The sequence below is a fragment of the Tyto alba genome, unplaced genomic scaffold (genome assembly GCF_018691265.1).
Source record: "Tyto alba isolate M040663 unplaced genomic scaffold, T.alba_DEE_v4.0 Super-Scaffold_7, whole genome shotgun sequence".
NCBI lineage: Eukaryota > Metazoa > Chordata > Aves > Strigiformes > Tytonidae > Tyto > Tyto alba.
Window position 1 is genome coordinate 23,029,959 of NW_024881328.1, and position 15,651 is coordinate 23,045,609.

Consider the following 15,651-nt stretch of genomic DNA (forward strand, 5'->3'; position numbering starts at 1 on the left):
TTGCATTTTCTTTATGCAGTGTGCTAACTTCCTGGAATTACCACCTAACACCCATTCTTGCACAACTATGGAATAAACTGGTATCTGAGCTCTGTGTGTGAGATTGGCTTTCACACACCAGGTAATGAACCCTGTTTGAGGGACAACACAACCAGTACAAGTTAGGAATTTTTGAAAGCTTTTTTAACAGCTCTTTCACTTCTAAAACCATGAAGTTTTTTTGAACTTTCCAACTCCAGGGCTGCAAATGAACAAACATCTTTTGGAATGTTGACAATCTCCCTAGTATTGCTGAGGGTCTGACTAGAAAAGGATTTTGCTCTCTTGCACCTCATACTTTTCACATATCATTATCCTTTCTCCAGCTCAGGCCAGTATATTTTAGTACAAAGCTTTGTTTTAAAGAGAAAAAGGGTTAATCATTACTTTTTTGAGTTAGTTGTGTAGAATTGATGCTGCCATTAAGTCTGGAATGTGAGGGGAACTTTAGTAAGAGACACTGGTATAGTAGTTAATGGTGCTGTTTAAATTTTATTGAACAGTTCTACAGTTCACCCTTTAAGGAGGGGAGAGAAATTGAACCATTTGTTTACAATCAGTTTATCTAATCTAAAACCACTAACACTAAAATGCCTTGGCCTTAATCAGATAGTTAATGCATAGCATCATTCCCCATATCTTAGCACACTTAGATCTCTTTAACATTTAAGCTTAACTCTGCATGTCCTAGCTTTGCAATTGTTGATCAGGGGATAAATTTAACTTTTAAAAAATATTGGTTTATGCCTGATGACTACTAAATACAGTTAATCCCATTTTAAGTATGTTTTGTCTGGAATATTATTAATGTCCATGAAGGATTGTTTGTAGAGCAGTGTAAGAACCACTGGTTAAGAAATATTTATTTCCAGAGTTTCATCAGCTCTGAGAAATTACTTCTTCTGAGGGGAAATCACTTTTCTCCTGCTTAGCCTTACTGCTACCAAGAATGTGATTAGTCTAATACTTTTAGGAAACATGTAGATGAACATGTGTCATGCGTAGGAAATTTTCAAGCAGAATGTATAACCGAAGAAAATAATGTATTTTTACACAAATATGTGCATGTTCATGAAGCAACACATGAAGGATCATAAGCTTTATTCTTAAAAATAGAAATAAAAGTATTGACTTAACATAGAAGAGCACTGAAGTATTCCAGACCATTGCATTCTCAGATGGAATAATGAACGTAACTCTGAAAATAAAAAATTAGAGTTGTGAAATTTTCATCTCATCTGGAAACAAGTGTGATTTCTAGCTCTACTTTTCTGAAGTTATGTGTCTGGTTTCTTCTCTTGATGAAATGTTGTAGATGGGGGTCACTCACTGATCTCCGTACAGTAGATTTACATAAGTATGATAGAGATTAAATTAGGCCAGTAAATCAAAATGAACAGTTGTAGTTGCATATACCCCAAAGTTTTGGGTGCATTCCCTGGACATTTTCTCTACCATTTCACCATGTACAATGTTTGCACACTTTTACCAGGTACATTAAAGTGTAACATTTTACCAAGGTTCCATATGGTCCATTCCCATACAAAGATTTTAGATTAGGTAAAATAATTAGATGACTCTACGTGGCACATGCTGTGCTGCCATACAGTTATCCTGAGCATATCAAGTCACTACTTGTGCATCTGTGTTCATGTGATTTGGTCATGAAAACAGGCACTGGATAGAAAACAAAGTGTTTGCTTAAAAAAAAAGACGAATTTGAGCTTTGGAACACTGATCTACAGACCTTTTACTGTGCAGAATGCAAACTCCAAAAGCAGTTCTGGAGGAGAAATAATCAAAATGAATTTGCCAGTCTCATATTGCTAGACCTTACTTCTGATGAGTAGAGTCATTTCTGCCTTATTTTTGATGACGTAACTGAAAAGGAACAGGAAGACCTGATGCTGAAAATCTGACATTCTAGTGTGTTTGACCAGTTACAGGAGTCTTCTGTGCAGTGGTTGGATCAAGCAAAACATTTGGAAAAACACCATTTAGAGGAAATCTTTATGAAATACTTGGAGACAATATGTCTACATACAGAAACTGAAGTTATTCCCATAGTTTGTAAAGTTACTGTCATTCTGAATGGCTTGCTTTCTTAGAAGGCAGATAAACGTAAATTTATAAAAACATTTGCTAGAACAGGATTTGATAAGAAAAATGGGTATTGTTTTATTTATCTTTTTTTTCTGAGTACCAAAAACCAACTACATTCTTGATCATGAAAGAGAGCTAATGGAGAGAGTACTACATTTGAAAGATACAGAAGTTTGTCATAAACAAAATGGTATAGTTAGGTATGTAAATTGCATAGCTCAAAAATGCTTTTTAGTCAGGTAATAAAAAGCTTCTCAATAATTAGAATGCCATTGATAAGACAATAAGATTCAAAAATTACAAGATCCCCCTTGAGTATTTTATTGCATCAGCGCCATCTACAAACTATTCTGTGATTTAAAAATTCCTAACTACAACATACCTTAAAAGATGTATGAACAATCAGAAAAACTGATATTATCATTCACTCGAATCCTTCCTTCCTTCTAAGGAAAGGAACTGCTTAATTTACATACATGTGTAAATAACATAACTATCTGAACTGGATTTTGAAGCAATTTCCTATTAGTGCAACTTCCCTGATGTCAGGTATCTGTTGAAATTGCATGCTATAACAAATTGTTTGTGATATGTATATTTTAAATCTGAGTTTTATTAGTGCAACTCATAATACCATTCATATTGTGAAAACTTGAATCGTTAAGTTCAGTAATAAAGCAGAGGAAATGTTTTTCATTTAAATACACCATGTTTCTCCATACCTACTAAATGGAATGAGTCTTAGTATTTTGAAAGACTTGGCTAAAGTATTTGCAATATCATGTTATTGAGAAAGTCACTGCATTAAAAATAAGTCAGTAATACATAATCTCCTATCACTCAGAGTGGGCAACGTCTCCAGCTGGTGAATATCTATGTTTCTGGTCCAGGACTGATTCCAGTGCTTCTGCCTTCAGATATCATTTTGTTCCCCTTTGATCTTTATTGACTATTTTAGTGATTCTTTTTTCTTTCTTTTGACAACTGGAGCTAATATCTGGAGATTAACTGGAGCTAATATTTGAAAATCATATTCTCCTGATTAAAACTCTTGTGCTATTCCATTTTTTCTACTTGCTTTCCATATTTTCAGTATAAGGTGGGATATTTTCTTGCCTTTATGTGGCTACAGAGGAATCTGTCTTTGAGGTTCACTGGTTGGATTCTTCTCTTTCTGTTTTAAAGAACACCTGATGGCTCTTACCATGCTAATAATTAGGAGAATGGTTTTCTCAACCTGCCAGTTCTTCTCAAACACCATGTAAATAGAGTAGTACCTGTAAAAGTATAGCTTAATAAAGACCAAGACAACACATGGCAGTTTATAAATGAGAGCTGAGGTGGTAGGTGCTACCGTCTAACAGTGTACTTGTGCTAAAATAACCTTGAATTTGTAAACTAACTAGCACATGTTCTTACTGTTACTTAATGTAATTGTTTGCAAGTAAAGTTACTTTAAATACTGTAAAACCATTCTTTATTAATGCATAGTGGCTCTACATGTAGGGATTGATCCATTCATTCTTAATTCAGTTGAAACATGTTTGCATCCCTTTTTCATTAACTATTTGCACAATAAAGTTATTTCACATAATTATTAGGGGCTGTTCTTTGCAAGGGAACATTGGCAAAAGAAAATACAATGTTTTTTAGTATAAGCCTTCTCCAAAGGCCACTAAACTTGATCATAATCATTGTAATTAATTGTTTATCCCAATCAAACACAAAAAGGACATGATGCCTAATGACCTACAAACCTAATCATAACCACAGAAATCTTTGTGAGTAAAGAAAATTATTAAATTAATATGAGGAGTAATTCACTTGTTTTTTCTTTAAAATAGCTGCTAGTTCTGTTTAGCCATCAGCACTGATAAAATCCTTGCCGATATGATAGCAATGCCAATTGTTTCAATTATGCATATATACGACCTCTTCTGGAGGTGTGAAACACAGGTGGATATTCATGCAGTCTGAGCATCTTGCTGTCTGTAAATTAAAATTGATGTGAGAGGTTTTTTTGCTGTAAACCAATCTTTATTCTTCACATGCAGTGGCAGCCTTTCAGCTTCAATGATCAGTCAGTATCACTGTATCATTGTACTGCCTGCCCTCCTAGTGCTGACCGTTATTTTCATCAATTGAGAATCCTCAGTCTTTCTATTAGGCATACTGAAAATGGGGACTTTCCTTGATTTCTGTTGATGGGAGTGATCTAGTTACAAGCTCAAGAGCCTTGGACTTTTTATGTGGGTTTATACTTCCCCAAAAATGTCACAGCCATTTATATTTCGTTGTGAAAAATGACCGATTCCAGTATATAAAATATTTAAAGATTCTGAAATGCCTTTTTTGGCATTTCTCATAAGAAACAAGTATAAGGTCATGAATATCTTACTTTTGGTGCTTTTCCCTTTCTTTGTTGCTGGTATTTGTCTTTTTTCCCCCCAAAAAATCTGTAAAGGTCCATTTAACAGCTCAGGGAGTACTTGCTTATTCAACAGAACTTGCAAACTTGAAGCGAGATGTAACTATGCCAAAGTATGTTATGTAGCTCTGTAGATGGCATACTTATTTTGCACATTATGCAAAAGGTTTTATTTTTGCTTTCTGTTACTCTGATTTCTAGCACTTTTCCTACTTCTCCCTGTCATTCATTTACTCGTTCACCTGAAAAATTCAGCGCAACCTTGGGTGTTTGTTTCCTGAGTTGCACTGGCTTGTGAAAGACCTTTATGGATGATTACTCCAACTGGTGATATCTAGAATGCAGCAGATTCTTGTCATCACTATAGTATCACTATTTTCCTCTGTCGTGTATATGCTCAGCTGTTCATGGCAGCTGCATCATGATTTATGAAGAGGACTGACTACAAGGGAGTATTTGGCCTATGAGTTCTAGAGAGATCTAGAACTGGAACTCTAGCTCTGAGCTAGAGAAGAGCAGTGAAATTACATATTGATTGTCAAGTCAATTCTTTCTTTGTCATTTGGTTTTGCAGGTATTATTATCTTGCATTCAAGGCACATGAGGCTCCCCTTGGTAGCAGAGAAAACTGCCTTGCCATTTTGGAGAAATCTAAACTAGACAACTGGATTCTTGGGAAAACCAAGGTAGAGGGTGTTAACATTTTCTCAAGGATAATATCCTTTTAGCAAAACATGTCTAATAGTGGTTTGAAAAGTACTGCATGAATGAACATAAGAGCAAGGAATTTGCTTCAGTTAGCCTCCCAGGTTATGGAGGTTCCCTCCCAAGCCAGCTGAGTTAGTGCTGCAAGAGGAGGGGTGCATTAGGTATCTCCTCAAAGTGCGTTCTGCACATGGATGCCTTGATAAGGACAGTACATCTGTCAGTACCTGCTGTAGTAGTGCCTCCCTGAAGTTCCTCCTGATCTTATCATGCCATGAGTGAAACTTCACACTCTGGTCCATCCTGTGAGCCTGGTTCCATTTGTGGAGTTTCAGGTGCAATCCTTATGTCTTTGTCAGGAGCCTTTGTTCATGGTTTAAAATGGAGTGGATGATTTCTGTAAAAAGGATGTTATACAGTATCTTGAGTTGTTTTACAGTGCACAAAGGAAAAACAAGGAGAATTTTCCTGGTTAAGACCCACATAAAGTATATATAAACATTCATATGATTTGCCTACTGAAGCAGAATGCTGTTAGGCAATACTATGTCTAAAAACAAGTTCAACCCAGGATTTATCTTCTCACTGTCAAGAGAGGCTATATTTCAAAATTGTCAATACCTGAAACTATCCCCTTGGCCAATTCACTTTGTAAAGGGGGTAAATATGTGGTTTATTTTGCAATGGGGTGATTATAATCAGTGGAATAATGAAATTCTACAAGGAGCGCACTGAGAGCGAATATTTGATTCGCAAGATTGCTATGCTATCAGCAACCAGTATTTTACCAGTTTTCTCAGCAACAGTGCCCTAAATAGGTTGACATAAGACTAATGAAAAGGCAGAATACAAAAGGTTATGTTGTTGCCTCCATGCAATACTGATTTTTTTGTTGTTTTGTTCCATTTCAGGTTTTTCTAAAGTATTACCATATAGAGCAGCTAAATTTGTTCCTGCGAGAAGTTATAGGGAGAGTGGTGGTCATGCAAGCCTATATCAAGGGATGGCTTGGAGCGAGGAGGTACAAGAAAGTCAAAGAGAAAAGAGAAAATAGTGCTGTTACCATACAGTCGGGTAAATGTTCAAATTCCCTATTTCATTGAGCATCTTTGCATTTCAAGCTGTTAAATTGCATGTACATTATTCATTCATAATAGTTTATTATGAAATCAAAATAACTGGAGTTGCTTCTCTCTCCAGCTAATTGATGCAGATATTATTGATTTATTTCTAAGGTGTTGTCTTAGTATTTGGTAATGTCATTATTTAAATATTTTAGTATTTTTGATGTGATGCCTGTGCACAAAATGAAAATATTGTTAGGTGTGTCTATACTAGCATGCAGCACATAAATGAAATGCTGTAGCATGCCCCCCGCTCTGTATACCAGAATTCCAGATAACATATGTTGTGGGGTGGGCCTGAGAGGCTGATTATCGGTAATTTAGCAGGCTTCCTTATATCAAATTTGGGGAGCTGTGTGAGGAGGGAAGTTGTTGTGCTGACATGATCATGCACCTTTGCCTTTTGGGTTAGGACATCAGCGAGCACATGGTGACAATTAAAATTTGGATGAGTGAAGCAGTGTTTGAAGTTGTGGGGATATGAATACTGCAGTTGCGAACCCAGAGTTCAACATGTGGGTGGGTGGGAAAGAGATATTGGGGGTGGGGGCTGGGGTGGTTATGGCAGGAGGGATGAAAGTTTCAGCACATCTCTGACTCTGTAGACTCTGTAGAACTTCCTTAAATAAATGTAATTTCCAGCACATGGTTTTGTATTTTTAGCCTGGAGAGGATATGAAGCTCGCAGGAAGTACAAGGAAATAAGGAACAGAAGAACTGATGCTGCTATACATATTCAAGCAGGTAATTAAAACATTATTTCAATTGCCAACACCTATTTTGCTGTGGGTGATTTCATGTGTCAGTGTTTATAGCCAAGAGAAATACATACAGTCCAAACAAAAGCTATCAAAAACATTACTTCTGATCACTTGTTCTTTAGTATCAAATGACATCAGTGACAGGTATCAGGCACTTTGGGCTTTTTCTAAATACTTCTCTGGAAGCAAAATGTACTAATTAAAAGCTGTGGAGTTAATTCTTTAAGATTCTTCTGAGCACAGTCAGTATGATTCAACTAAATGTAAAGCTGGTATGAAGCACTGGATTGATTTGACTAAAAGTGTGGATGGGAGACAATGGACATGCATTTCTGTCTTTGTGTCAAGCCCTGATCTTGGCAGGTTGCCATGTTTTTGTTTTGACTGCTTGCTGGGTTTGCCAGCTTTGGCCAATCTTTTGACTCTTTGCCAGACTCCTATGCAGTCATATCAATATGAATTTGAATAAACTTTAAAGAGACTGTTGGAGGAACAGGCCCATAGGGCTGTGTAGGTCTCTAGTAGAGAGCAGGGTACCATATGGCATAGAAATCTAAGAGCCAGTACCATGAACTCAATGGTGTTTTCAGATGCTGCTAATATGAAGCAGCCTCCATATGATGCAGCATAATACACCTTCCCTGTCCAACCCTAGGTTGAAAGACTCAAAAATGAGTTGTAGCAAATGTGTTTACAGATAAACCAAGGTACCACCTTTATTCTACCATCTTTCTGTGCTATAATTCCTTAAGCTTTGTCACGTCTCTATTCTTTATCATATAAAGTCAATCTGAAAAAGATGTATTCTAAACGTTCTTTTACTTTGTTCTCAAGCCATTTCCAGTAAATTAATTTGATTTAATTTTGTCTAAGTTTGCTACTCTGAAATTAAACATCACTGTGACTTTCAGTAGAAAACAGAATACCAGTCTAGTTACAGAAAGGAACAAAGTATCGTTAGGATAAAATAGTAATTTATAGTTTTGCATGCATATTGTTATGTAGAATCATGAACTACAGCTCTAGGGTCAAATGCAGAATATTCTATTAAATGGAAAAATGTTGGGGAGAATTTTTTTCTCCCATTACAACAAGCAGGACTGCATAAGTACTCTCTCCCCTTCTTCCTCTCCTCTGTGCTATCATTTTCTATTTTTTTCATGATAGCACAGAGTAGATCTTAAAGTACACCTTGCAACTGTTTTCTGGAGTATTTGCTACATTTATACTTGGCCACTCCTGGACTTTGATTTCGTGACTTACAAAAGACTTTTGCTATAAAAAGAGAAGTGAAACAGTTGACCCATCACTGTCCCACTATTACCAGTTCCTTAAGATGAGACTTATCTCAGGTTCAGTAAGAAGCTGGTGTGTAGCAGTATCAACTGGAGACTGTAGGGGACATTCTACCTTAGAGTTTTATCCAGCCAGATTTCTTAAGTGTATGAGATGCATGCGCATTACTAGCTCTTTAGAGAAACAGAGTATGATCTATTCTGCTGTTTGCACACATGGGAGAGATTCAGAGCTGTGTTCCTTCCTGCCATCTCTTAGATGCTGCACTGAACATGGCAGAGCAGAGTCAGTGGGAGTGTACGCATACCACTGACTGCATTTGGACGTTGAGCCCTCTGGACCTAATGCTGAAGGAATGCTGTTAGTACTCTTCCCACAAACACACACGCTGTCTTCCTTTGTAACCTGGCACTTGACAGTTTCAGTGATCAGTCTGGGTGAATACGCATTAGGACTATAGGGTTAACAGTGACATAGTGCACCTTTGTATTAATTAGGCTGTCTGCGCCTCCTACCTTTGGCGCTGCATTCAAAAGGGCATAATAATAATAATCCTCAACACATTTCTGTCTGCCTTTGGAAACCTATATCTAAGACTTCTTATTTGAAAATTATTCTTGTGCACATTTTCTCCTCTCCACATGCTAATTATTCAGTATTTCAAATGAAAGCTCATGCTTGCTAATGGTGGCCATTTTCCAGGTTTTAAAATACACTGACAGTCTTTCTGTTGTTTACATTACACTGTCCAAATGCCTAGTGACATGGAGACAAAAGCAACTCCAAATCTCTCCCTTCCTTGCACATCTTATTATGTGAGTGTATAGTTCAAGGCAGCTTTTCAATAAAATGGAGTATGATCACCTTTGTATTTTTTTTTTAAGTGAGCCATTTTAGGCAGTGAGATAGATTGTTTGCATTTGTCATCCAGACATTAACAAAACCATATAATTAAAATATATATACTTCCCTCTCCTTTCTCCCTCCCCTCCCCCTCTGGCTCAAGCAGGCCTTGAAATTTAGGAAGCATTTGGCTTACATGTTTCTACAGAACAGCGCATATTGAAATTTGTTTTCCTTTCATCTCTTTCCCAATAAAAGCAGCCGCTCAGCTTATCCCTTTAGCTTCCTCAGAACTTCCTTTCAGAATTCCCGATCTATTACAGCACATTCACATACCAGAAACAAGATGCCTTTTCATGCTGTCAACCTTTTTCATCTGAAATGTAAATTAATTCTAGCTGGTACGCTTTGACAGAGATCAAAGTAGGGGTATTAACCTTATTGGGCCTTCTCTTCATCAGAATCAGTTCCAAAGACTGCGAGGGTAGTGTTAGGAGGCCAGTCTTCACTGTTATCTATGGCCCTCCTCCAGGCAGTCCTCTGTCTACAAGTCAGCATTTCAAAGGCGCTGATTTCTTTTGTAAATGACCTTATCATTACTTTAAACTGTGTGAAAAATGATTTGCCTGAATAATTCTTGCAGGATTATCTTGCTCATTTTAATTGTGAGGGGACTTCATTCAGATTCCAGGATATTGTTTAAGTGATTTTGACAGCAAGTGATCATAGCCTGATATAAAGGAGGAACACAGCTCCTGATTGGAAACCTCTTGACTTGTTCAGATTGTTCATTTCTTGCAAGTCAGTCTTTGAGGTAGGCTGCATTTGCATTTTAAAAATAAACAGATGCCTTTCAAATACATGAGCTGGTGGTCTGGAGATCTCTGTGGGCCCAGCAGTTCACTACCCATTGAAGAAATGTTGGAAGAAAAAATAAACTTAGGAAAAAAACAACCCTCACAATATACATGAGGATACAATTCCTGAGTGTATTATATTACATGAAAAAAAGTCATTATTTCAGATGGGGGAAAACACCCTTGCTAGGAACCAAAACATTTGTGAATTTAAATTAGGTGGGGAAGAAAAAGCCACCCTACTTCAGCGTATCTACATCACAGGTTCTCAGAATACACAGATGTTATTAGACTCATGGCTAAAATGGTACACAGGGTATACAAGGTCTTTTCTACTTCTTCCAGTCACATTTTCCCAAACATTGAAGGTTAGAAAATGCTAATTTTTAACTTGTAGGTGAATTGTAAAGAATGATTTTGTGTAAAGTGTTTGAGTTAACAATACTTCACACTTCTGAGTATTTCTTTGTAATTGGGATTTATTATATTGTTTTGATTTACATCTACATAAAAGGAAAAATATTGTGTTTAAAAAAAGAATTTTTAAAAATTATGTTGCCACATTCACAGCTGCTTTAAATCAGTGTATATCCACTGAATCATCTGACTGAAATGTTGCTGCACTGATTTACTTCACATGCAAGTCTCATTTAATGTGTCTTTGTATTAGAATAATGCATTAATTAGAATTTAAAACAACAGATAATACAATTATAAAAGTACGTTTTCCAGTTATGATAGCACGTATTTCCATGCAGTATGACTGCTGTCCCAAAAGACTTAAGGGAGGATTTTAATCTGGTTATTTCATTTGTGAGCTGACATTGCCAAAATGCCAAATGAGTGGTGCATGCGATTCACTTAGATCCGAGGTGACATCACTGAATTCATTTTAATTAGGCTCACTTTAGCCATCTGGAATATACTGTGCAGCTCTGGTCAGGACTGAGTTTAACTATGCTTCCAGAGGTGAAAGGCAAATGACTAATCCATTGAGCCACCATCTCCTCCTCCAACACGTGCTCACACACTCACCATATGTCACATTGTATTGGAAAATTCTTTATCAAGAACTCAAGATTTGGTTGGGGCTTTTTTTTTAGATAAAAAGTGGTGGATGTTCAGAAGGAAGACAGATGAAGCATCCCATTGTAAATTGCTTGCTTTCTGTAACTTCTGTCCATGCAGTGTTGCTCACTATTTCCATATCTCTAACATGTGCTTCTGGCAAAGTTTACTCCATTTTAATAAAAAAAAAAAAGAGGGCCTGAGAAGAGCTGTACTTTACTATTTTACATTTATAATAAATGTAAGCTTTTAATAAAAGTGATACCTTTGGGATTTTCAACAGCAAAGATTTAGTGTTGGCTTCAATAGAAGACAAGGGAGTATTTCTTGAAAACCCTATATTTATCCATTTATTTATATCACTGTGTACATATGTGTGTATATGTATTCAGCTGATACTGTTGTATAGATCTAAGAATTACATGAGTAAAATGTTCCAAAAACTTCTAAGCACTTTATAAATATAACTAAAAATACTTTTTTATTTTTAGTTTCCTGAAAATAACAACCACTAAGTAGCAGATACAGTTTTACCTTTTATTTCATTCATTTTGCTCCTTTTGACTATATAGTCAGTCTAAGAACCATTGAAGAGATGTATGTTTTTCTCTTAATGGCAGTTGAACTTACTCATTGTATTACCTTGATTTCACATTCAAGGTAAACCAGACTGGTTTGTACAGGCTGCACAGCTCTGATTAACTTTACTCTTCCATCTCTTTCCATCTTCTTGTGTTCTGTACTAGCTCAGGACATCCAATAATTCTTCACTTTTAGTATCTATCTCTAGTAACCATTAAAAATCTGCTGCTCATGTGCAGGGAATGTGTTAGGAAAAAGGAGAAGGCCTTATGGTTTTCAAGTATGAGGTCCTATATTCTATCCCCATCTCTGAGCTAAGCTCTGTCAATGTGAATACGTCTGCACTTCCTTTTGGTCTTCTCTCCTGTTTTTGAGGAGATGAAAAGGAGACCATTCTTACTGGATTTCATGACTTTGATAAAATCAGGAAGGTAATACAACGTACATTGTCCAATAATACGTTGGAAAACCTATTCCTTTTCCTTGCTCATATCAATAAAGAGTTTCACAGTCACCTTAACTTTTTTTTTTCTTTGACCTAGTCTCAAGATCAGAGACTGTAATGCATGGTAATTAAAAACCCTTTGTCTAAGTGGTGATGTGCATCAGTGACACCAGTCCTGATGGCAGCCTTGGTGAGTCTTCCTTATAGTCACTGCTTGTTACTGGTGGTTACTGCTTGTTACTGGTGGTTACTGCTTGTATGTGAGAACTCATGACTTACTTTCTTGTAATGCTTCTGCTGCAGAACTCTTGTCTTGTTTTTTCCTGCTATTAAATAGGCATCACCCAATATCCTTCCAGAGTGAGAGATAAAAGAGGGAAGGTATTCATGGGACCCAACAAAGGATGTGGCTCTCCATCCCTTTTATTGTTCATTAGAATTAATATAGCATGGAGTGAAGAATCAGATTCATGGACTCCAAATCCTTTCAGATGTTGTTAGTTAAGCTGCTGAATGCTCTTTTAACTAGGCAAGTTAAGAAAGTGATATGCTGTTTGTAGCAAATCAACTTCCGAATACAAACTACCATGATATATCTTCTCTTCAGCAAGCACAAGCTTTCATTTCCAATTTGCTGTTATATGCTATTTTAGGTGATATTATAGATTAAAAATGTGTCTGTGTAGAAGATGTCTGCTTAACATGATTTTTTTTATTACTGAGAATGAATCCTTCTGCTGTTGAAAATACTACTTCATCTCCTTTCTTTATATTTCTTGTATAGACCCGTGATTGTTTAGCTTTGATCTTTCTACAATGTGCTTCACAATTTGCTCTGTAACCATATATTTCCTATGGGAATCAGAGGGAAAATGGCTGGACTTCTCCTATCTGGAATTGTGCAACATTGTGTGTAATGTATATGCCTTGGTGCTTAGACCTTAAAATAAAGGTTTTTAACTGCAAGACACCAAATTTCAGACTCCCTGAGGTAAATATATTCTTGGTTTGCTAGGTTCTGGAGCTGACAGAAAACTTGCTTTGTGTGAGAACTGATTAGTACAAGAAGTAAAAATTAACGTCCTAAATTGTGGCACATGAAACATTTAACACCGAGTTACTAATAGAAGTGCTAAAATTAAGTTCAGTTCCTAAGTTGCTTTTCAGATTCTGTCATCTTTGGCTATGTAAAGATCAGGGTTAAAGTTACTGTTGCTGGAAAGTTTGGAATATAGACTGGATAAGGTGAAAATGAGGTGACAGCTGGTAATCATTCTTCTTCAATGATGCAGTGATTGTTCATGGAGCAGTAGCAACATGAGTCTGCTAATTTCACACTCTTTGAGCCAAGTGCTTAGTGTCAAAACCAGCACCAGTCAGTAATGCAAATTGCTGTGATGGAGCAGCTTCCCAGCCTCTCAGACTCCCCCAGTAGAATTCTCTGCATATGCATTTCTTTTGAAACATTATAGATCCAGTTAATAAATGTTGAAAAAATGCAGTCCTACTAATGCTCAATGAAGCTTTTGAGAGAGAGACAAGTTTGTTTATCCTGCTACTTCAGTTATCCATGAGTCAATGGGCAAGTAGGAAAAATACAGCCATTTATCTGTCAGATTCAAGGTATTCTAGAAGAATGTTAGAAACTAGCTTGTAGAAAGGTTACGTTGAAGAGGAGTTGATTTTGAAAATATGTATGAAAACAAAAGACAGGGTAAAAACTATGTTTATTAAATCAGATATTGCAGGTTTTTTGTAGCGAATGAAGGAAAGACCAAAATTGTTACACAGACATTAATAAGAGTCTTTGGGAAAAAAGAAAAAGGATTTTAAAAATTAAAATCGCAGTAGGTATGAGGGTTGATTTTATAGACACACACACATGCAAAGAGCTAATAAAAGTTGGGAAATTACTAAGGATAAAACTGAAATTTATCTTATTAGTTCAGTTGTTTCAGGGCTTCTTTATCTTTATAGTAGTCCATTGACTGATACTCAGCGTGTTTCAGCTGCAGAGAGGTGGCTGCTGGCCAGCTGTCCCTGCTGCCAATATCGGAGTAGACTCCTTGTCTAGTCAGTAGGGGATAGTTAAGGATTGGAAGCCTGCTCACATGGGGCAAGTGAATGCTTGCCTCATCTCTGCCAGACAAGAAGAATTTTCCAGTCTGATTATTAAGGGCAGAAAGTTCCTCAGCCTCACGATACCTGAGCGCTGTATTTGGTACAACACCTCAGCAGGCCCAACTTCTGTCATGCCTTCTGTAAAGTTAATGGTTATTTGTTTTAGTAACCTCTCATTAAAAGGCAATTTTTGCTGCTTCTTAACCTGGAAACCTCAGTAGCACTGAAATGCTTAGATTGTTATGGTGCATTGCATACCACAGTTTGAACTGTTCAGATGGTTTTCATTTTCTTATTATTGCGCAAAGAAGTGCAACACCACATATTTTTGTCAAGGTAGGTAGCTGAAAAGAAGACCATTAATACTATACAGGAATTAAAATAGAAAATAAGGGATTAGTTACATCCCTTTCCTGAGGGAAAAAGCAGATGCAATCAAGGTAGATGTATTTTGTTTCTTCCACCATCTTTTCATTATGCAAAAGAAACCCCCATGAATGGAGAGCTAAATCTATAGGTAAAGTTAAATGTAAGAAAAAGGGGAAATCAATTAGTTATAATTTGATAATAATTGAGGGATTACAAATTCTAAAGGGTCTTTATTCTCTATTGTGTAGGTAATGCCTACTTCTAGCGTTTTCATAAAACAGAGGTGTGAGATATAGAGAAAACTTGTTATTCTTCTGATCAACTTCTCTGTTCTCAATTTATTCTATGTTCTGTATTTATTCTACCTCCTGATTTCCCTTTATAATCTACAATGTTACCTTGACACTGATCCTACATGAGGTTGCCCCAAACCCCATTTCTATGCCTATCATACACCTTGCTGCAATGTTTGACCCTGGACTCTAGGAACCCCAATGAGAGGGCTCTTCTCCTCATCCTATGGGTAATTAGTCCCAAGACTGACTCTGCTTTTGCATGTGTTTAGTATGCTTAAAATTTTTTCGGGGACAGGGAACATTTTTTCCTTAAAATCTTAATATTTCCTGATCTTAGCTCCTATTTGCTTTCATGTATTGTCTCACTGTTTATGTTGCAGTCCTGCTAGGCTAATAACCAGCTCTTTTTCCTCACAACCCTCAGCCTTCTTATTCAGCAACTGCTTGTTGTACACTTCAGCTAGGGCATTGATACTGTACTTACTTTCTTAATTATTCAGACCTTTTATCCTTTTATCAGCCCTTTATCCTCTTTTATCAAGTTATTTCTACTTAAAATAATACTTGAAATAAACCCTACAAAAAATAAAATTTTAAATTTGTGGGTTTAAGTG

General features: G+C 36.6%; 1 protein-coding gene across 1 annotated transcript in view; it reads left to right on the top strand.

Annotated features, from left to right (window-relative positions):
* MYO3B (myosin IIIB) overlaps positions 1–15,651 on the top strand; it is a 206,031-nt gene that overhangs the window by 139,847 nt on the left and 50,533 nt on the right. Inside the window, exons 28-30 of the mRNA XM_032989705.2 lie at positions 5,145–5,256; positions 6,187–6,349; positions 7,063–7,143. Coding sequence (XP_032845596.2) covers positions 5,145–5,256; positions 6,187–6,349; positions 7,063–7,143 — 356 coding nt within the window. The remainder of the gene's footprint in view (positions 1–5,144; positions 5,257–6,186; positions 6,350–7,062; positions 7,144–15,651) is intronic.